The sequence below is a fragment of the Medicago sativa genome, chromosome 5 (assembly GCF_051527215.1).
Source record: "Medicago sativa cultivar Bolivia chromosome 5, Bolivia_mono, whole genome shotgun sequence".
Taxonomy (NCBI): domain Eukaryota; kingdom Viridiplantae; phylum Streptophyta; class Magnoliopsida; order Fabales; family Fabaceae; genus Medicago; species Medicago sativa.
The window spans coordinates 50330348-50352794 of record NC_140753.1 but is presented as its reverse complement, the minus strand read 5'-3'; the positions used below and the strand labels follow the sequence as shown (position 1 = coordinate 50352794).

The window sequence follows — 22447 nt, the reverse complement described above, 5'->3', positions numbered from 1 at the left end:
AAATGATTACTGGTTCGAACCCAGATTACGACATATAATTTAATAATTTTGTTTTTTATCAGTCGAACTAAGACATGTAAGCCAATTAGACTTTTTTTTATCCGATGTATTAAATACATAGTTTTCAACAAATTTAAAAACTTTGTAGATATGAGTCATACCTTATCATATGGGATATGGGATAAGAACAATTCACTACATTGAGAAATAGATTTAAAAACAATTTTTACCTAAAAATTAATAGTTACAAAGAAGAGAGACAAACACCATAGTTTTAAGAACATGTTTTACCATAGATGTACTGATCTTATACGTGACACCTATTTTAACAAGAAAATCTACTAATATTATACTTTTGAGAAGAGTAATGATATTTTGACATCCATTTGATGACAACTTTGTTGACAACCTTGTTTTTCTCACTTATTATTGGTCAAAAACAATGGAGAGAGAAAAAGGAAGAGAGAGGATAACAACATCATGTGAGTATGAGAGAGAAAGTTGTCCAAAAATAGTCAAAAAATGGTTGTCAAAATATCATTTCTCTTTTAAGAATTATATGTTTTGATCTCTGAGAATTATATGTAAAACTTACATGGAAAATTATCATTTGTTTAATGTTTATTTTAATTAATATTCTCACTTTAAGACTTAAATATGAAATCAGATTTCAGGCTATCAAAATTTTGACACATTCACTCATCTTTTAACTATTGAATTGAGATCAAACAGTTCAAATTAAAATATAAATGTTAATCCTATTAAATTAAAATACCAAACTTAAAATCTAAATCATTAAATTTCAATTCAAGGACCATAAATGTAATGCGTCAAAATTTCTACCGACATGGAGTACTAAATTAGCAAAATGACAAAATAATAGAGAATCCATTTCCACTAGCCGCTATGTTCCCTTCTTAAAGAGTCAAGTAGTAGGTTGCGTATTGGTAAAGTTTAAGACTTTGGGGGCTTTTCAAAAACCCCTAGAACCTACTTTTGTTCTTGTTTGGTCTAAAAAGGAATCACAGTTCATCTAAGTTATTCTGACCTTTATTACTTTTCATTCCTTCTTATTACTATTACATGCAAAGAACAGAACAACACAGGTGTGTAGAATTTCTGTGATCAAAAGCCTTGCAATAGATGGATCGCTATGAGGTTGTCAAAGATATTGGTTCTGGCAATTTTGCTGTTGCAAAGCTAGTTAGGGACATCTTTACCAAAGAGCTTTTTGCTGTTAAGTTTATAGAAAGAGGCCAAAAGGTATATATACACTTCACCTTCAAACCCTTTCAATATTTCAGTTTCATTTTGTGTATTGGTTCACTGTTGAGATGTGTGTGCACTGATGCAGATTGATGAGCATGTCCAGAGGGAAATCATGAACCATAGATCATTGAAGCATCCTAATATTGTTAGGTTCAAAGAGGTTAGTTAGTACACTAAAGATTCTAATCATTGAAGGGTCTCTTCTTTTTAGTTGCTAAACAGGATAAAACTCAGCAAAAATACTCCCTCCGGTCATTATTATAAGCAAATTTTGACTTTTTAAGTTCATTCTATAAATGATGTATGTGATCTATATTGTAGACCACATACATCATTTGTTGAATGAATCTAAAAAGTAAAAATTTGCTTATAATAGTGACCGGAGGGAGTATGTCAATAATTTTTGCTTTTCAAGACTCCTACTTCCTTTGTTTCCTTTCTGTCGGCTCAAGGGTAAGGCTACTAAAGTCGTAGTTTAGACCCACCAACAAAAGTTTATTTTTTGTTGGGTTAAATATGTTTTTGATCCCTATAAATATGTCAACTTTTCGTTTTAGTCCCTTTAAAATTTTCCTTCAACTTTTAGTCCCTATAAAATTTTCAATTTTCACTTTTGGTCCCTCTTTTAAAGTAAACTCATATATAGAATTCATATTATTTAATAAAATTTTCCAGAAAAATTCAAAATATTTTAAGAATCACTCCAAAAAAAATTTAGAATTTTTTAACAAAACATGAATTTAATATGAATTTTTATATGTTTTATGGTTAAAAATTCATATTTAATTTGTGTTTTGTTAAAAAATTCTAATTTTTTTAGGAATTTTTTTTAGAATATTTTACACATTTCTGCACAATTTCATTAAAAAATACAAAAATTAAATTAAAAATAGGGACCATAAAAGTCGAAGGAAAATTTTAGAGGGACTAAAACGAAAAGTTGACATATTTATAGGGACTAAAAACATATTTAACCCTTTTTCATTATATTTCCAAATTTGCTTTAGGCCTCACCTACTATCGAAAATTATTGGACCGGTCCTACTTTCTGTTTTGTTAATTTGTGCTTATGTACTCTTCTAGCTTATTGGTTTAACTCAATGTCTTATGGATTGGGAATGTGAGTATCACAGAAAAGAAACATACATGAGCATGTGAGTTTTGTGAGCTGTACATAGAATGTGTGTGGTGGTGGTCGAACATAATTACGAAATACCACCAATCTATGTATTACTAACACTTCATGTTGAAGACGTGTCTGGTGTCCGACTCATGTAGATATGGATACCGACATGATACCAACACATGTGGTTATATTCAATCGCTTTCATAACTTTTTACCAATGTCTGTGTCGGTTTCAGTATTGTGTCTGGTGTCTGTGTATGTATCCGTGCTTCATAGCTACCAATACTGTCACAAAAGATGGAAGTTAGCTATGGAAACATTATAGTTATGTATTCTATAGTTAACTAAAGTGGGCTAAAAGTAGGAATTGGATTTAAAATGATACATTGCTCCCCACGAACTTACCTGGAAATGGTATTAAAGTTATTTTCTTCCTATTTGTTCGTTTTTGTATTATATTTTTTAGTGTGGTGGTGGGGATGATGGATTTGGATTCCGTGCATTAGAAAACGCAGGTATTTATACACACAAGTTAATCTCGACTGTTGATTTGAGATTGGTCGGATGATTCATATAACAGTTATTTCATGTAGTTCATTCATGAAATTTAGAGACCTTACTATAGAAGCTCTTTGATTTATAGTTATCATATAGTTAAGTTTCATGGAATTATCGTTAATTTTCTGTTTTCTTCCTTTTGAATTAATTTGATATTGAACCTTGGCCTAGTTGTTTTATTAATGCAAACCTCCATTGAAATAGCACCCTAGTCAATTTTGCACGAGTTTTGAAGAATGAACTTGCGTTGCAGGTCCTGCTAACACCAACACATCTAGCCATTGTAATGGAGTATGCCGCTGGAGGAGAACTCTTTGAGAGGATATGTAGTGCTGGTAGATTTAGTGAAGATGAGGTAATTTAGAAACTAGAGTTACTATATTCTGTCTTGTGTAAAGTCGCCCTTTTGATGAAAAGATTGAACAAAGGCTCTGTTTTGGTAAACAGTTAGTTAAGTGCTTATAGCATAAAATCTAATCGTACAAGTGCTTATGTATAAGTCATTTCTATAACAAAAGATAAAATAAAGTCGAAGTGTTTTCATACAAGTCAAACTATTTTGAAATAATTGAAAACAACTTATGGACATACCATAAGCTTTTTTCCTAAGCTCTCTCAAAACGTCTAACAAGAGTTTATGTTAATAGATAAGTTCAAATAAGCCAATCCGAACATGCTCAAAGTCTACCTCTTACTAATTGTTTCTGTTAAGGTTGTATAGTCATTGTTACATTCATAAGTTTTGGTCTGGTCATTGATATTTTTCTTTATCAGGCAAGGTTTTTCTTTCAGCAATTGATATCCGGAGTCAGTTACTGTCATTCCATGGTAAGAAACTAAACAAAACTTTATGATGAATCTTGCAAGTTGCAGCTTTACAATGAATAGATATTCTTAATAAAATGAAGTTTTATGCAGCTAATATGCCATAGAGATCTGAAGCTTGAAAACACACTCTTAGACGGAAGCACCGCACCACGAGTCAAAATTTGCGACTTTGGTTACTCAAAGGTAACATGTTAACAAAAGATTACTGCTCCAGAATCCTTTTGTCAAGTGATGCTCATTTGTCTTTACCTTGTTGTTTAGTCATCTGTGTTGCACTCGCAACCAAAGTCTACGGTAGGAACTCCAGCTTACATTGCACCTGAGGTTCTGACGACGAAAGAATACAATGGAAAGGTCGAGTCTTATTCTTCCTTATTATGGATTTGGATTATGAGCAGTGTGGCTGCAGTCAACCACATCTGGACCGTCCTTGAAAGCTGTCAGACGGTCCAAATGTAGCTGACTGTGTGCAATCACGAGGTTGTGACTGCACACAGCCCAAATGCTTACTTATCCTTCGTCTCAAATTTTTAACTTTTCTTTTGTTATTTAAATGAAGAGGGTCCTTTTTGTATGCTGTTTTTTGATTTTATTTGCTAACTATATTTTCATTGAAAGCTATAGATTGCAGATGTTTGGTCTTGTGGAGTCACCTTATATGTGATGTTAGTCGGTGCTTATCCTTTTGAAGACCCTGCAGATCCAAAGGACTTTAAGAAAACCATTTCCGTGAGTGTTGTTAACTGCAAACTTATTGAATTCCTAAGCAGTATAAAGTCTTGAAATAAAACTGAATTGTTTAGTTATAATTTCTCAGTTCTGATGTTTCAATTGGACCTCTCTTTGTTTATTGCAGAAGATACTTAGTGTTCAGTACAAAGTTCCTGATTTCGTACGAGTTTCAATGGAATGTATAAATCTTCTATCTCAAATATTTGTGGCTAATCCTGAAAAGGTAGGTGGTTTGTTTGATGTTGAAAATCTAGTTTTAGTTTCTTTGTCAATAAATTCTTAAAAGCTACAAGACTTGGGTCATGTTTGGAAAAACAACTCAATGTAACGCTTATAGCATAAACACTTATCGTAGAAGTGCGTATGTATATGTTTTTTCCATAACAAAAATATAAACTAAACTAAAACACTTTTTATATAAACAATAAGTTGTTTTCATAAGCTTTCCTGAAGAGCTTATAGACATGTCATAAGTTGCTTCCATAAACTCTCTCAAATGGTATAAGAAGTGCTTATGCTAGTAGATAAACTCAAATTAGTCAATCCAAACATACCTAATTTCTGTTGTTCTAGATCAAACTGTCTATACACTAGTCTCTTGTTTATTTTCAACTTACTCTTAAAATTTCTGCATTTTTCTTACCAATGCATGTTTAAATGTTGCTTTCCTCTATTTTGGACATGATGAAAATCTTCCCTTGAAATGCATGTAACTTCCTCCTTTTGAATATCATTCAGTCTTTTTTCTGCCTTTTTGCAGAGAATAACAATACCAGAAATTAAAAACCATCCATGGTTTTTGAGGAACTTACCAGTAGAATTAATGGAAGGTGGAAGCTGGCAAAGCAATGATGTAAATAATCCATCACAAAGTGTTGATGAAGTTCTGTCCATTCTACAAGAGGCAAGAAAACCTCTTAACAACCCTAAGATTGGTGGACTTCTTAGTGTAGGCAGCATGGACTTGGATGAGTTTGATCTTGATACAGATCTTGAAGATATAGAAATGTTTAGTGATTTTGTAGGCCCTCCTCTTTAAGTGTATTCATGAACTTAAATGAGCTATTATTTGTTGTGAGGTTGCTTAAGCTATCTAGCATCCGCACATCAGATTGAAGACGTATCTGATGTCTGACCCAAACACATGTAGTTATGTCCAAATTATTTCCATATTCTCAAATTATAACTAGTGTCGTATTTTCCATATTCCCAAATTATTACTAGTGTGGTATCCGATATTTGAGCTTGTTTATACTTCAAGCTTTACTTGTATATATGGCTTGTTATTATTACATAGTTTTTGATAGATGTTGGGACTCAATTTCCTTATGTACTTTTGGATCTTCCTCCATCACACTTATGTACCTTTTTGTAAAGATGTAATATCTCATGAGCTTCTCCAATAAGGAGAATGTTAAGTAAAGCAAGCTGTGGCAGTTTGAAACTGATACAAGGGGAAATAAGAATAGTAGAGACTAATTTAATCAGAAAAACAATTAAAAGAAAAGTAGATTAATGCTTGTGGATTCTATAGGCATGTGGATTCCATGTTGGATTTTGTGAGAAAGAGGGTGTTAGATTAAAGTTTGATCAAAGGGTAAGTAAAGTCTGACGAAAACTTTTTACTTGGGAATAATCTTGTTACTACACAAGCGATTCCACGAGATTTATGAAATAAGCCTTTAATCTAAAAGTAGAGTTAAATCTTAAATGATAAGCTTTTCATCTTATATTCATTGTTTACTCATTCTTAATTCATCACTTGACGTTTTCAAATACTGTTGCTCATTTTTGTTCCATAACAAAATGTTCCATTATGTTGCCTTTCGGTGTTCCACTCTCATTTTCTCTCCATTATGCAAAGATAATAAGAAGGCTAGTAATATTTTTTTTAGCTATTATAAGACAGAGTTAAGAAGAAGAAAGAAGACATCATAATTGTATCCAAATGTGTAATTCAATATCTATAAGATAAAGGAAAGTACAAACAATAATGCCAAATTCATAAATAGAAAAGAAAAATGCACAAACTTTTCACACCATACAATAATAATACTATCATCATAATCTCCAACAGTATATGTCACACACAATAACGAAATGAACACGCGAAAAAGACTTCAAGGGGTAGAGGTTGAAGGTGGTGGAGAGAAGAAAGGGATGGAGGAGATAATGGTTGAGATTGAAGGAATGTTGGGAAGTGAATTGGTTGGCAATGGTGGAAAGTTGAGAGATGGGAGTGTTGGATTAGTAGGAATGCTAGGAAGTGGTGGCATAGTGAGCTTAGGCACTGAAGGGATGGTAGGCAATGGAGGAACATTGCCTTGAGGTTGAGGCAATGTTGGAATAGAAGGCAAAGGTGGCAATGTTGTTGGAATTGAAGGCAATGTTGGTTTTGGCAAATTGGGTTGTGTGGTTGTTTGCAAAAGGTTGCGAGCTTCTATGCTCATGTTTGACAAGGTAACAAAAAGAAGTAAAGATGTGATGATGGTTTTCATTGAGGCCATGACTTGTTACTTGATGAAGGTTAGAAGAGTGTTTGATTTGAGATTTTATGAGAAGTAAGTGGATAGTGTTAGGTCTTATATAGAGTAAGAGATATTTGAAGGATGATATTGGTCCAACAAATATCATGGTTTGGACAACTATAAAAGCGTTTGCAAGTTTAAGTTGGTTTTTCTTTTTCTTTTTTGGTACTTAAAGTTTTAGTTAGTTCAACCTCCTTAATCAAAATATTTTTGTGGGCAAACAGCTAATATGGTTGGCTGTATAATTAAGTTATAAACCATAATATTCAAATGTTGGATGCCAACTCTTACTGTTTTGTATGTAAAATGCGACAAATTGTTAAAGAGGAGTTGGACTATCTAAGAGTAGGTTATTCCAATCTAGTTCACCTCTATTGCTTGTGGACATCCTTTAGGATTTTTGCTTCACTTAGGTTCAAAAGGCTTTGACAAAAAAAATATTTATATATTATTCAACACGATTTCTTTGTATTATAAAGGAGATTTGAACTTATGCATTTGTAAGATTTGAATTGAATTCTTATCAATTGGACTAATTTGTTAAGATCGTCATAAAATTTGAGTTGAATCTTTACTAATTGGACTAACCTATTCGGATTATTGTAAGGTCGGAGTTAACTTTTTTTTTTTTGAAGGAAGGTTGGAGTTAACTTAGATAGTCAAATATTGTGTGTGTGTATATATATATATATATATATATATATATATATATATATATATATATATATATATATATTATACAAATCAAATACTATGTAATATAAACTTTTAAATTAGATATTGATACTATAGTTGATTTTTGTTTTTATAAATTAAAATGTTGATAGTAAATGAAGTCAAACAATATTTTCATTGAAATATTAAATTAACGTGTTTAAAAGGCATTAATTTGGCATGTTAATAAAAAAAAAAACTGTTCTGGTCATAAATCAAAGTATCCTTTAAAACATTTCAATATATTTTTTTTGGATGACAAGAGGGCCTAAGCCCAACAAAAAAAACTACCGCTTAACAATACGCGGAGTACAAACACCAGTTAAATCAGCTGAAAACAACATACTAATTTGAACAGGACAATGCTCATATAACATCAAAGTGAAACCTCTGTCACAAGCTATATTTGCAAGTGCGTCAGCACAAGCATTAGATTCTCTGTACGAATGACAAATTCGGACCTCTCAATTCATATCCAACAACCGTCGAATATGTTGCAGTAAACTCCAACTTGTTGTCGTTCTTTGTTGCAGTAAAACATTTCATTTTTATAAACACAAAATGTTAATATTTAAAAATAACATTGTTTTTTCCTTAAAAAATAAAATAAAATTTGTTTTTTTTACTTTCAATCTATTAGTCTTCTTTGTGATATATAATTTTTTATTACCTTCAACCTATTTTAATTTTATTAGTAGGAAGACATTTTAATTTGTTTATCTTAGTTTTATTTTTGGTGGTGCAATTTGTTTATCTTAGTTTAATTATTGATAAATTTCGTGTAAGTTATTGAGAAGTAAGTTGTTTTTTTGTTATTTATTATAGTGGAACATCAATAGTGAATAGAGAGAAAAGCAAATATCAATTGCAAAGAGATGTAACCAAAAAAATATTGCAAAGAGAAAGGTGTTGGAGGCCATAAGTTCAAATCTAGGCAAATAAAAGAAGCAGAAGATATGGATTAGGAAGAAAAGAACTGAAAGAATGGTGAACGATGAAGAATTAGCAAAGAGAAGGAGACTTTCTAAACTTTTTCTATCAAGTGAGTTTGAAATAAAGAGAGAAAAACTAAGGAGGTTGAAATTTTAAATTTGCGGGGAAATAAAAAATCAAATTGGGTGGTCATAGAAGTTGGGCTTTGTTGGCCTTTAGTTTGGTTTTCTCAATATGTGTTTAATATTTGATAAAAATACTAAACTTACTTAAGTAAATCAAATTAATTAGACTTATAAGATATTTTATATGGCATGTGAAAATATCTTATCTTCATAAGTCTAAAAAGAAGTAACATAGGAGGTACTAATGTACTATAATACATAAGGGCAATACTATATAAAGAGTGAGATTCCTTTGACAAAAGATATAAAACTAAAGAGTGAAACTTGGAGATTACTTAAGGTCTTTGGTGAGTATTGTGAGGATGAATCGGTGGGTTTAAAGAGTAGGAGTGAGATAGGCCCTGAAGCACCGATAAGCTTAAATGGCCACCGAATCGTAGTCAATACATCGATACGTTTTGATACGCCGTTGATATGTATCGAAGGAATATCAGAATTTTTTAATTAAAAAAATTAAATGAAATATTCTGATAGTCGCCAACACGTTGCTATACGTCGTCGACACACCTCACGCATGTCTCATGACGGTTTAGTTTTCGATTATCCCTTCCTTAATTATCATTCTCTAACTTTAATTACTTTCTCTCTCTACTTTAATTGATGCATGTAAATTTTTTTGGTACAAAAGAGGGTCTTAGGCCCAAAAGAAAAAAAAAATTAAGTTAGACGCAAATTCTTAGACATGCAAACTCCGGAAATATCATAAGAAAATGAGACTTTGAAGTTCACTAGATGGAGACTCCAAAACAAACAAATTTCAAGAATCCAAGGATAGGCTAATATTTTGATGCACCCATTTAATTTATTTGCATTTTTCAAGATTTGTTTATTTTTCCATAATTCTTTCATTGTGCAAATTGGATTTAGGTTCTGCATAAATATACCACAATTACCAATTTTGAACAAACCATCATATGGAGGATACAAACTCACTAGTCACTACTCACTGGTAGAGTATCCACCTTTGAAGGAAAGGGCAGTAGAGTACTCATTGATCCAAACCAGTCATCAAGAGGCAGACTTCAGAAGCAACACAATGTCAGCAACACCTTCTATATTCATACAAATTTGAGGCTTTTGGGTAGGAAAAGTGATGAAAACAAAGAAGAGAATACTATAAGATGTGGGACATTGGTGGAGATGCATGGGAAAGCTTTGATGGTGTTGGAACTCTTGAATTTGTATGCTTGTTTCTTGATGAATCAAATTTATAAGTGTTTTATTTAGTGATGAAGGTGAAGGAGGAGATGGACATTAGAGAAGATGACATTGATACTATAGTTTTTAACTAATGTTTACAACTTTATTTTAACTTTTATATATGTATCTTAAACATATAGTATCATATATTTTTTAATGAGTGACGTATCATCGTATCGGATACTTATCGTATCTGATAACTCACATTGATTTGGTACTTCATAGGAGAGTGGTGTTTAGGAGGAGATTTTAATGTGGTCATACCCAAAGCATCGTTTTCGGGTTCTCGTTGATTGAGGGAGCGATTAAATACTGAAATGTTGCATGCAAGTGGGTGGATAACAAGGATATTTAAAAATAATAGGTGGCCAAGCCATTTAGATTTAACAGTCCTTCAAAAAAAAAAATTTAGATTTAACAGTTGCTTAAGGGAACACAATTTTGAGGAAATGATATATTAGGTTTTAATATTGGGACTTGGTTTCTTCAAAACACCCTAAGTCCAATACTACTTTACTTGGTGCATGAATATAAATGATAGGTGATCCGAATTAATAGATCTGATACTATATTATGTTTTGTATTGGGTTTAACCCACCCTTATAAAATCGACTTGTAAAATGTAGGATGCATTTTTTTATAAATTATAGCCGCGTCTTTTCTTTAATCTATATGGAACTTGGTTTTTCAATAGTGTAATCATATTTTGAATTTGTGCCTTAACACAAACCACAATCTTTAAACCAAAATAGTAGAAACCATCACTGAAACATGTACATTGATAGGAGATGAATGCCAAACTTTTAAGAGCGAGTTGAAAATTAATATACAGAAAACTAATATATAGAAGCCATGAAGTAGTGACACAAACACAAAAGTCGAATACGACGTTGATATTATCTTAGAAAATAGAAGTAGTATCATGTCGGACGCCAACACATTAATTGCGAACACCCAGGCACACTTTCAATTTGAAGTCTCATGATACATAGATAAACAATGTGATCCAACGCAATAATAATTAAGTCTTGTAGCTCTTAAGAACCCATTGACTAACTAGAGAAAGAGTTTCCGTAATCATAGCAGACAAGTGAATGCAAACTATAATGGATTTCAACCTTGTGGGATGCATTGATCTTGAGAAGAAAAAAAAGGATAACGAAAAATTGTTTTATTTAGGAATATCTTTATCACTACACAACTGATTCGACGTTAGTTTATGTGTTAACCATTTGTGCCCAATTACATGGTTGACAATTGACTCAATATAGGAAAATAAGCTTTTGTTTAGGTGAATAGTTAAATCTTAAATCATCAATTCTCTTCCTACATGATTGTTATTCATTCTCAATTTTTCTTTTGATGTTTTACATTATTTGTTGCTCTTTTTGTGTTCCATACACATTGTTCCATTATGTTGCCTTTTAGAGTTTAATTCACTCTCTCATTTTTGTCTCCATTATATATATATATGCAAAGATGAGAGGGCGTGTTATATTTTTTGCTATTATAAGACTTAAAAAGTTCAAGACATCGATCATAGTTGTAACCAAATGTGTAATAATTCAACATCTCTAAGATAGAAGAGTACAAGCAATAATACCAAATTCATAAATAAAAAAGAAAAATACACAAACTTCTCACATCATACAACAATGATTCTATCATCATAACCTCCAACAACACAATAACGAAATGATGCAATGTCTTGTTAAAGATAAAAAGAAGAGAACGCGCGAAAAATCTTCAAGGGGAAGAGGTTGAAGGTGGCGGGGAGAGGAAGGGGAAGGAGGAGATGATGGTTGAGATTGAAGGAAGGTTGGGAAGTGAAGTGGATGGCAATGGGGGAAAGTTGAGAGATGGAAGTGTTGGATTGGTAGGAATGCTAGGAAGTGGTGGCATAGTGAGCTTAGGCATAGAAGGGATAGTAGGCAATGGAGGAACATTACCTTGAGGCAATGTTGGCATTGAAGGCAAAGGTGGCAATGTTGTTGGGATTGAAGGCAATGTTGGAATAGAAGGCAAAGGTGGTAATGTTGTTGGGATTGAAGGCAATGTTGGGTTTGGCAAAGTGGGAATGCTTGGCAAATTGGGTTGTGTAGTTGTTTGCAAAAGGTTGCGAGCTTCTAGGCTCATGTTTGACAAGGTAACAAAAAGAAGTAAAGATATGATGAAGGTTTTCACTGAGGCCATGACTTGATGAATTGCAAGAGCTAATTAAGGTGTATATTTGTAGAAGAATGTTTGATTTGAGATTTTATGAGAAGTAAGGGGATAGTATTAGGTCTTATATAGAGCAAGAAATATTTGAGGGAGGGTATTGGCCCAGCATATAGGGTGGTTTGGAGACCTAACTATTAGAGCTTTTGCCAAGTTTCAGGTAGTTCAACTTACGGTGTTTGGACAAAATATTTTATTGTGGTCAAACATCTATTATGGTTGCCTGTTATGAGTTATAAACACATAATATTCAAATGTTGGATGCCAACTCTTTCTAGTTTTTTCTTTGTATGTAAATAAAGAAGAGGGCGACAAATATTGTATATATATATATATATATATATATCCTCAAAAAACAAATATTGTATATATATTGGAGGATTTGGCAGCTGAGAACAAAATGGAGTTGCGATATATAAGAATAGGTTATCTACCTTAAGAGGATAAAAAAACAGAATAGGAGGTCATCAACCTTTCACTACTTAAATATGCGTGTAACTCTCACCTGGTAAATATAAAAGGTGACATACACACCTAAAAAATATATAAAAGTGTGACATAGTTTTATTTAATTGGATGTACTTTTAAAAAATGTAAATATATTGAATGAATATAACGGTTACCACATTTTCTTTTTAACTATTTGTAAATGCACTAATTTTTTTGTCTTGATCTTCCTATTATTGAGTTAAAGGATTCCCGATTAATCTAGAGTGTGGTCATAAAGTAAGTAAAATATTGTTAAATACTCCCTTTGAACCTAAATATAAGAGAATAATTTTTAGATTCATTAAATAATTAATGTATCTAGATTATTTATTAAATAAATCTGAAAAAAGAATCTTCTCATATATTTAAGACTTGAAGGAAGTATTGTTTTAGCTAAAGACCCCAGACTCGAATAATAACCAGACGGTTCAACTTTGTATGCTAGTGGATGTGGCTCTTGGGAGACGGCATACCATCTCTTTTTAGGATGTGCGACCCTGGGACGTGTCTGGCACCTTGTGTGGCAGTGGCTTCAACTTACTTCGTCATCCCCTTGTGCACTCCATGACCACTTTTTTCAGTTTAGTCATATGGCGGCGATGCCGCGATCATCTCATTCATTCTTCAAAATCATCTGGCTTGCATGTGTCTGGGTCATTTGGAAGGAGAGGAACAGCCGAGTGTTCAACAGTAAGGTAGCTGATCCTTATACCATCCTCGACAAAGTTAAGCTAAACTCTTTTTTGTGGTTGAAGGCAAATTTGTTCACTTTTGCTTTTGACTATCATGACGGGTGGAGACACCCTCTTTCATGTATGAGTGTTTTTGTGTAATTATTTCATTGTTATTTCTTCTATAGGTGGTGCTTTCTTGATTACGCACCAATGACTTTGAAACTCTTTTGGGTGTTTCATCCGTTGGACGCATTGTGCGCGGTGTTTCACTCACGTTTTAATATCATATTCCATTTTGACTTGTTCAAAAAAAAAAACGACGATTCAATTTTAGCTTAAACTAATTATTTGAGTCCAACACCTTAGTAAATGTTAGACTTTTCAAGCCAAATTTCAATCGAGCGCGACTAACCAATTATTTGAGTCCAACCACCTTGTAACTCTATAATATAATATTAATAAATTTTTTGTGTAAATCAGATATCATTTACTCTCAACTATAAAGATTAATTATTTGAGCCGAAAAAAGATACATGATCATGAAAAAGATACATGATCATGAACATATTATCATGTTGTTATTTCATATTAGTGTCATTGTGGTGCCATCGATGAGTTCGGGGATTTAAACAAACCTTAAAAAATAAAAATTTAGAGAGAGTTCCTCAAAAAAAAAAAAAAAAATAGAGAGAGGGGTGATCTGGAAACAAAAAAATCAAACGGTTACGGTTAAAACTTGGATTTTGCACGTGGAGACGAGTTTTTATGCGACATTTACGGTAGGTTGGATGAATTTTTTAGGAGTATAGTTTAAAGAGTTAAGTCTATAATTTGATCTTTAAAAAAATAAAATAATAATATGATAAATAAGTAGTATATAATATTTCAAGAGAAATTGAGATCCCAAAGGAGACAACATATGTTGGATATAAAATAAAACTTTGTTTTGAGACCATATAAAAATACACCACTGAAGTCAATCTGTTGTTTTTTGTGTTTGCAAATACTAATATTTCTATACAAGGACCGCTCATGCTAGCATACGAGGTAACGGTATACAACAAGAACGATCTAGTGGCTGGATCGGATTTTCAAACTCTTATTAATGTTCTGAATTACAATTCTTTTCCTAGAAACTTGTGTTTAATTGCTCAAAATTGTAAGTTGGATAATCCCAATAACCATATTCATTCCTTCATACATGTGAAAAGAAGTAATAATTGGGAAGTAGGCTAGCCAACTTGTTCATTACTAAGCATATGTTTGGTATCACGGTGATTATGTCAGAATCATGACGACTAACTATGACTTTACAAAAGTTACACTTTGTAGCTTCTACATTATCACAATAGATTATCGTGATTCTAACACGTCCACCGTAATATCAAAAACATGCACCAAGTTCAATCGCATTGAGTCCAACCCTCTAATGGATTTAGATATATTTTGTTTGGTACCACCAAAGTTAAATTATTGTTTTTGACTAATATTCAAAACTGAAAGGAAAATATCAAAATATATTTGCAACTTGGAAGCCAATGCCCGTCATGATCATAGACTCAATTTGCCAAATGCAATAGAAACTTTTTAGCTTCCTTTATTAATAATAATAAAGCACTCTTAGTCCTTCCCAAGTTCAAAAGCATTGCTAGGCAGTATACAAATACAAACACAATACACAACAACATAAAGCTAACTAGCTAACAGTTTCAGGTCCAACACATCAGTGTGTAAACAACAACCATTAAATATATAAGAAAAAGAAAAGAAAAAGAACAAAGGTATTGTGTTGAGTTTTCTTCAAATCATTATTCAAAATCCAGTAGATTCAAGAGGAGGCTGTGATCTGATTCTACTCTTTCTTAGCCTTTCAGCAATGATGAAAGCAAGCTCGAGAGATTGTGAAGCATTAAGTCTAGGATCGCAGTGTGTGTGGTAGCGTGAGCTAAGATCGTCAAATGTGACTATCTTTGACCCACCAATGCACTCGGTCACATTTTGACCTGTCATCTCGAGATGAACTCCTCCTGGGTGGCTTCCTTCTTGTTCGTGAACATCAAAGAATGCTCTCACTTCAGCCTGTGTATTAATTCAGTGAAACAAAAGTCAGTGACATTATTGGCAATCAAAATCACAAAAATCAAATATTGGGATTAAAGTTATAAAGTGGTATGATGTCTCTTTCTATAAGTTGGAAAAGAATAAAAATTCACACTAATATGGCCCCTTAAAGTCTAATCCCACCTACCCAAAAGAATTACAATTTAGCACCATATTGACAATTTTAGGTGAACAGCGAATCATCAAGGGCATCTCTACAAAAATTTGGGAATATACCCTCAATTTAACAGAAGAGACTAAAGGGACAAGTTTCGTATATTTAATGGAATACTTATTCGAAATTGTGAGTTCACTCGAAATTCAGAGATGAATCATACCGAGGCGCAAAGATTGCCAAAGTGAGTTTTTCCAATCCTCAGACATAGTTAAGGGATTCAACTATGTTAGACCCAATTGGTCAATAATGACATTCGTAAACACCAAAGAATACAAAAATGATTTCTTGCATACTTAACTATTTCACCTACTACAAGTGGCCCTTTTGCCACCTACCACTCCAAACTCAATTTTATATATAAGCCTTGAAGTTTGGTAGCCCACCATCATGGACCAGCTCACATACATTAGTCAAATTAAGCAAGATTTACTTCCTCCCCACTAATCTTTTTCAATGTTTTTCCTTATTTTAATTTTAAGTAGAACTTTTAATAGTAGGCATGATATTTATTTCTAGCAAAGATTGTGAACCACAAGTGGAACAATTTCATTTTTTGGTGATAAATAAAATTTGATTTTAAATCAAAAAGTAGGATATTAAAGATACTCGAAAGCAACATGTCACCAACTAAAAAAGAAAGAGTTGATGAGAATTACATACCCTGATGGCATCGAAGGGGCGAGTTTTGAGACCACATGGAGCCTTTATGGTGTTTCCATGCATAGGATCGCTGACCCATGTGACAATTTGTCCTGCTCTACGCACTGCCCTGATTAGATGTGGAAGCTTCACCCTCATATTTTCAGCTCCCATTCTAGTGATCACAGTTATTCTCCCTGGTTTGTTTTGAGGATTCAAGATCTCAATGAGTTTAACAAGCTCATTTGGATCCATCTTGTCACTTACCTGCCAATGCATAACAAAATAATATAAGAGATTATGCTACGTGATTCAATTTACTTGCTTAATAATATTTAGTACCTCAACTTATAAGAGATTATAAAACGAAATTGAAGTCGCATGATAAGAATAATGTACAAACCTTGATTCCCAAGGGATTAGCAACTCCTCTTAGAAATTCCACATGGGCACCATCTAGCTGCCGGGTCCTTTCACCGACCCAAATCATATGGGCCGAGCAGTCATAGTAGAGACCAGAAGTTGAATCCAACCTAGTCAGTGATTGTTCGTATGGCAATAACAAGCATTCATGTGAAGTCCAGAAATCAGTTGTTCTCATTATTGGATGGTCAACTGTGAGACCAGCAGCAGCCATGAATCCAAGGGCCTCGTCAACTCGGTTAGCAAGCTCACGGTACCTGCCATGCCAAGAATACGTTTAATTTACCAAAATTCACATTTATATATCCAACATTAACATAACTAGACCATGTTAGAAACAAAATAAAGAGCTGTGGCTGCACAAGTTAACAGCTGCAGAGCCGTTGGATAAAGACTTAGATTGGCACAATTGAATCTAGATCTCAATCCAACAGCTGCGGCCATTGCAAAGGATTGAAGTTAGCACTTCCATGAGATTAACTATTCTTTAATGTTTAAACCTCATATTAACATCAACTACACAAAGCCTATTGAATCAATCATTCTGAATTTTTAAGAATCCTCTTTTTTAAATTATTATCTTTTTTCACATTTTTTTATCCTTATTTTTAATCTTTCATTTTACCATTGAAAACCAAAAGATAAATATTTACATAGATAAATATCAATTATCATCATAAGTATCAACATCATTATACATGAAATTGAACACAGTGAACTATCAACATCATTATTTGAGAGGAAAATAACAACCCAATACCAACCACATTAAACATGCATACCCAGTTGTTATATCAATCATCACTATACCTTTATCAATCATGAATGAAACCAAACAAAATTCACGTAAAAAAATAAAATCAATTTTCTTCCATTCTACAATTTTATTTTTTTTGAGCGAGTATATTCTCAACAAAAGTGAGTGATACCTTTGAGACACTCAAAAGGCTGTGGAAAAGACAAAAACATGTCTTGGCTTTTTGCCATCAACAAAAATTCAAGAATCAGATTAATCTCCTTTAGACATAATTCTTAGACATAATTCAAAGTCTAAAAGGTAAAATAAAATATCTTTATAATATGTCATGTATTATAATTTCAATAGTCAATTTATCAATAATTGAAAGCAGTAAAATCTTCACAAATCAAACCCATAACAACAAATACAAGACTAATTTGAATAACAAAACCATAAACTGAAAAATATACCAAGGAAACCATATAACAAATAAGAATCACAAATTCCTTGAAAAAAAAATTAAGAAAAAGACAAAGTGAAGGTTACAATATACCTATCTCCTTGCTCACTTTGTTCAGTGAAATCCAAGTTCCATTGAGTAACCCTCTGCATAGCAGCATAACCACCAGTAGCAAAAGCTCTGAGAAGATTCAGAGTAGCTGCAGCTTGACAATAAGCACGAATCATCCTCTGAGGATCCGGTGTCCTGGATTTCTCATCAAATGCATCACCGTTGATGTTATCCCCTCTGTAACTAGGAAGCTTCACACCATTCTTCTCCTCAAAATTATCCGATCTTGGCTTCGCAAATTGACCCGCCATTCTCCCCACCTACACATACAAAATCCACTTTCACATTTTCATCTTCACACAAAAATTGAATCTTTTTTTACACAAAACTAGATTATGAGCTCATCACGGTCAGTAAAAATCTCGGGGTTTACTAAAGTTTATTACATATTCGCATAACATCGACATTGGAATTTGAATCCTCACAGATTCAAATCCACCAACAAGTCAAATCCTTACCATCTCCACCGATAAAATTGATTCTTTCCAGAATCATAATAACATATTTAACTTCAATAATAACAACACATCTAAAGTCAAATCATATGATTGATTATAATACATAATTTAAAAAAAAGAAATAACAGAATTTGAAGTTTTTACCTTAATAACCGGCATTTGACCACCAAACATCATAACAACACTCATCTGAAGAATAATCCTGAAAGTATCACGAATATTATTAGCATTAAACTCCTTAAAGCTCTCAGCACAATCACCACCTTGAAGAAGAAACGCGTTTCCCATAGCAGCTTCACCCAAATGCTCCTCCAAAGTTCTAGCTTCACCAGCAAACACAATCGGTGGGAAAGCATCGAGTGTCTTCAGAACCGATTCAAGGTCTTCCTGATTCGGGTATTCAGGAAGTTGAAGAGCCTTCTTGGATTTCCAGCTGTCAATGGTCCATTTGGTGGATGCATTGCGGGGGACGGTGGTTGGTTGAGGTTTGGTGGTGGGCTTTTCGGTGATGACCGGGTTTTTTGCTGGCTCGGCGGCGTGAACGGCGAGGATTGAACCGGGTTTGAGTTTGGGCATGGGTTTGAGCCCGATGGGGAATGAAGGTGGGTTTGGTTTGTTTGGTTGGAGTAATGATTTGGTGGGAATGAGAGAGGTGGAAGATGTTGAAGAGAGAGACATTGTGTTTGTGTTTGTTTGTTGCACAATGATTTTGTTGTGTTTGAATGTTTTTTTTTTTTATGATGTTTTTGAATGGTCACGGTTTGAGAGAAGGTGGCGTGAGTTGGAATTGAAGAGGGTATGAGGAGTTATGAGAGGGTTTTATAAGAAGAAAGAAAAGGGTTTGGTTATTGGGGGTTGTTGTTGGGTAGAGACAGAGAGAGACGTGGTGGTAGTTGGGGGAAGGGTTTTTTTGTCAATTGAGGGTTTGTTTGAGGGTATTATGGGGAGTGTGGTGTGGTTTTAGAGGTGGGAACAAAGTAAAATTCATTATTCATTTGTATTTCTGTTTTAAATAGTAAGATTCATTCATTTGTTTTTCTGTTTTAAATAGTAAGATTCATTCATTCATGCATTTGTTTGTTTTTTACAAATGTTTTCTTCTTTGAGAATTTTACTATAATACAAATGTTACCAAGAGTTTTAGAAAACATTTTAGGAAATAAAAAAATTGTTTTAGAATTTGCAGTTGGGTATAACAAAATTTTACAAAACTAATTTATGATATGAAGAGAAGACAACCTCTGTTTATGAAACTCTTAATACACGTCATAAAACAAACAACACAATTGGATTTGGTGGTGAATATAAAAGATGTGTGGCAGGATAACAAATACTCTCTATGTTCCTTTTTTTAAGTGTCGTTTGAGTGCGGATTTAGCGTTCCTATTTAACTATAGTTTTGATATTTTAAGGATAAGATTTGTCAATTAGTCTTATATTTTTTGTTCAAAAAAAAAAAAATCAGTCTTATCTTTTTAATAAAACTAACTAATATATATTTGGAAAACTAAAATTTGTTTTTTTAAAAACAAAGTATGTTACTTGTTATCATAAAATTGACAATTGTTTAGGAATTAATTGGATAAAAAGATAGTAACTAACAATTGTTTGTTACGATAGAAAAATAACATATAAAAATTTATTAGAAAAATAAAATATGTGCAAAAAAATAGAAATATATTGGTGGATTAAAATAAAGATATAATAGAAAATGGAACATGGAGAAGTATTTAATATCACATTAGAATATATCACTTATAAATATTTGTTCAAATCATCTTACATAATACATATAATCAATTTCTTAAAAGTTTTTTTTTTCCATCGACTCAACTGACAAATGATAATACCACTTTGATATATTAAAACACGAGTTTTTTTTTTTATTTTGACAAAATATAAAAACACGAGTTAAGAGGAAAAATTGTATTTGTCAAAAAAAAATGTAATCAATAGACGATGCATATTATACGTAAGGTCTGGGGTTCAAACCCGACCACCATAAAAAAGATGTGAAAAATCTTGCATATTTTTATGCATTGTACATACCAACTGAGTTAAGCTCACGAGGACGGCAATTTTCACATCTATGCTTAAGATGTGTGACTTTAGCATAAACTTTTAAAAATCGTATATCCTTTCATTTGGTCAAAGAGTATTTTTGTAAATTTAGGGTTTTCGTAAAGGGTATTGGAGGGTCTGCTGCCTGTGGTGCGGCTTGGGAGGTGGCAACGAAGCCAAGCCAAATTGATTTACATGTTTTTTTTTTTTTTTTTTTAATAAGATTCATTCATTTGTCTTTTTTGACATAATTCATTCATTTGTTAAATTAAATGTATGAATGTGAATGTATTGGTATTTTTTTCCTTTTGTCTACGCCTTATGTATTGGTATTCTTTCAACTTTGTTATATTCAACTTTTTCTAATAAAAATGTCAATTAATAATTAAATTATTAATTCTGGCAAAAATAATAATTAAATTATTAAGTAAATATTGGATGATACATCATACATGTTACTAAGAGGGTACGATGAATATAGTTTTTTTAGGGGAATGAATAATGGTTTTAGAAAACAATGAATGTAGTATCATATTATATGATAAGAGGGGAAATAAAATATCATATTTTTGTGTAACATTTATCTTCTAATTTCATCATGTATCTAAAAAAAATTACTTTTTTAATTTTTTTCACCTAATCAAATAATTAAATTTTATTTTTATCATCTCAAATGTTACGAAATCTAACAAATGCTAAAATTCAGCCATATACATTCCTCTTTTGAGACACAAGTATACATCTGTCAACGTTTCGCATACCCCAAATAAAACTCGCGAAGTTTTAATAATTGAATTTTATTAGGGTGAAGATGAACAAATGTGATGATGTTATGAATGATGGGGTGTGTCGAAAGGCTGCAACAATTGTTAGTGAAGAAAATAAAGTAGTCGAAACAACGATGGTTGGTTTGTACTCTTAAGGGATCTCAAGAGGGTGATGAGATGTTAGTAGAGCACGTGATTAGTGTTGCCTCGTCTAATAGGACATTAGTGCAGAGTCTAATGAGGATCATTCCACAGAGTTTCGGTCGACATTCTTAATTTTGTCCACCCAAAGGACATGTGAATTCAGTGTTCAAGCCGTGAAGTTATGAGTGGTTACATGATCACAATATTGGGAGGGTTGTGATTGTTTTTTCACATGAGGTTGCAAAAAGGTGTCTAGACGCAAAAATCTGAAGAAGGATGAAGGAAAATCGAGGATTTTCAAAAGTATCGACAAATAATCTGGATATATGATTGCTAATGAAGTTGTTGATGAGGTTCGTAAAAAGCAAAAAGACCTTATGTTGTTCAAAGTGGATTTTGAAAAGGCGTATGACTCGGTAGATTGGGGTTATTTGGACTCTGTTTGGGGTCGTATGTCTTTTCATGTGCTTTGGAGGAAGTGGATTATAGAGTGTGTTAGTACAGCCACGACGTATGTTTTAGTGAATGGAAGCCCCACTGACGAGTTCCCACTTAAGAGAGGGTTAAGAAGGTGATCTGTTGTCTCCTTTCTTGTTTTTGTTGGCAGCAGAAGGCCTTAATATACTGATGAAATTGTTGGTTGAGACTCATTTATTTACTGGTTACAGTATTGGGGAGGTTAATCCAATTGTTGTGTCTCATCTTCAAGTTGCTGATGATACTCTGTTGGTAGGAACTAAAAGTTGGGCCAATGTCCGTGTTCTAAGGGCGAATCTTATTATTTTTGAGGCTATGTTGGGATTGAAAGTGAATTTTCATAAGAGTTTGCTTGTCGGGGTTAACATCGCCCCTTTCTGGTTGAATGAGGTTGCGTCTGTGCTGAATTGTAAAGTGGGAAAGGTTCATTTCTT

General features: G+C 32.8%; 3 protein-coding genes across 3 annotated transcripts; 1 reads left to right on the top strand and 2 right to left on the bottom strand.

Annotated features, from left to right (window-relative positions):
• The first annotated feature begins 927 nt into the window (after window positions 1-927).
• Window positions 928-5717, top strand: SNRK2-8 (Protein kinase superfamily protein). The gene is made up of 9 exons (XM_085715528.1): window positions 928-1263; window positions 1355-1429; window positions 3207-3308; window positions 3728-3781; window positions 3872-3964; window positions 4043-4135; window positions 4406-4510; window positions 4638-4736; window positions 5274-5717. Exons 1-9 carry the CDS (start codon window positions 1144-1146, stop codon window positions 5550-5552), a joined length of 1020 nt encoding a protein of 339 aa, XP_085571654.1. The 5' UTR covers window positions 928-1143; the 3' UTR covers window positions 5553-5717.
• A 5896-nt stretch (window positions 5718-11613) lies between these two features.
• Window positions 11614-12328, bottom strand: LOC146922737 (uncharacterized). Its single transcript, XM_085715527.1, has one exon. It carries the CDS (start codon window positions 12264-12266, stop codon window positions 11820-11822), a length of 447 nt encoding a protein of 148 aa, XP_085571653.1. The 5' UTR covers window positions 12267-12328; the 3' UTR covers window positions 11614-11819.
• A 2691-nt stretch (window positions 12329-15019) lies between these two features.
• On the bottom strand, window positions 15020-19353 carry LOC146922736 (phospho-2-dehydro-3-deoxyheptonate aldolase 1, chloroplastic-like). Its single transcript, XM_085715529.1, has 5 exons — window positions 18709-19353; window positions 18089-18366; window positions 16777-17053; window positions 16395-16640; window positions 15020-15535 (listed from the first exon to the last, which is right to left on the bottom strand). Exons 1-5 carry the CDS (start codon window positions 19240-19242, stop codon window positions 15269-15271), a joined length of 1602 nt encoding a protein of 533 aa, XP_085571655.1. The 5' UTR covers window positions 19243-19353; the 3' UTR covers window positions 15020-15268.
• Window positions 19354-22447: the final 3094 nt, after the last annotated feature.

Bases quoted from the DNA above. Each gene is read 5' to 3' on its own strand.
- LOC146922737 (XM_085715527.1), bottom strand. From the start codon at position 12,266: ATGGCCTCAGTGAAAACCTTCATCATATCTTTACTTCTTTTTGTTACC.
- LOC146922736 (XM_085715529.1), bottom strand. From the start codon at position 19,242: ATGTCTCTCTCTTCAACATCTTCCACCTCTCTCATTCCCACCAAATCA. The intron at 17,054-18,088 runs GTATATTGTAAC...TTGGCATGGCAG, and splicing joins CAAAGTGAGCAAGGAGATAG to GTACCGTGAGCTTGCTAACC. The intron at 16,641-16,776 runs GTTTGTACATTA...ATGCATTGGCAG, and splicing joins CTAATCCCTTGGGAATCAAG to GTAAGTGACAAGATGGATCC.
- SNRK2-8 (XM_085715528.1), top strand. From the start codon at position 1,144: ATGGATCGCTATGAGGTTGTCAAAGATATTGGTTCTGGCAATTTTGCT. The intron at 3,965-4,042 runs GTAACATGTTAA...CTTGTTGTTTAG, and splicing joins GCGACTTTGGTTACTCAAAG to TCATCTGTGTTGCACTCGCA. The intron at 4,136-4,405 runs GTCGAGTCTTAT...TGAAAGCTATAG, and splicing joins CGAAAGAATACAATGGAAAG to ATTGCAGATGTTTGGTCTTG.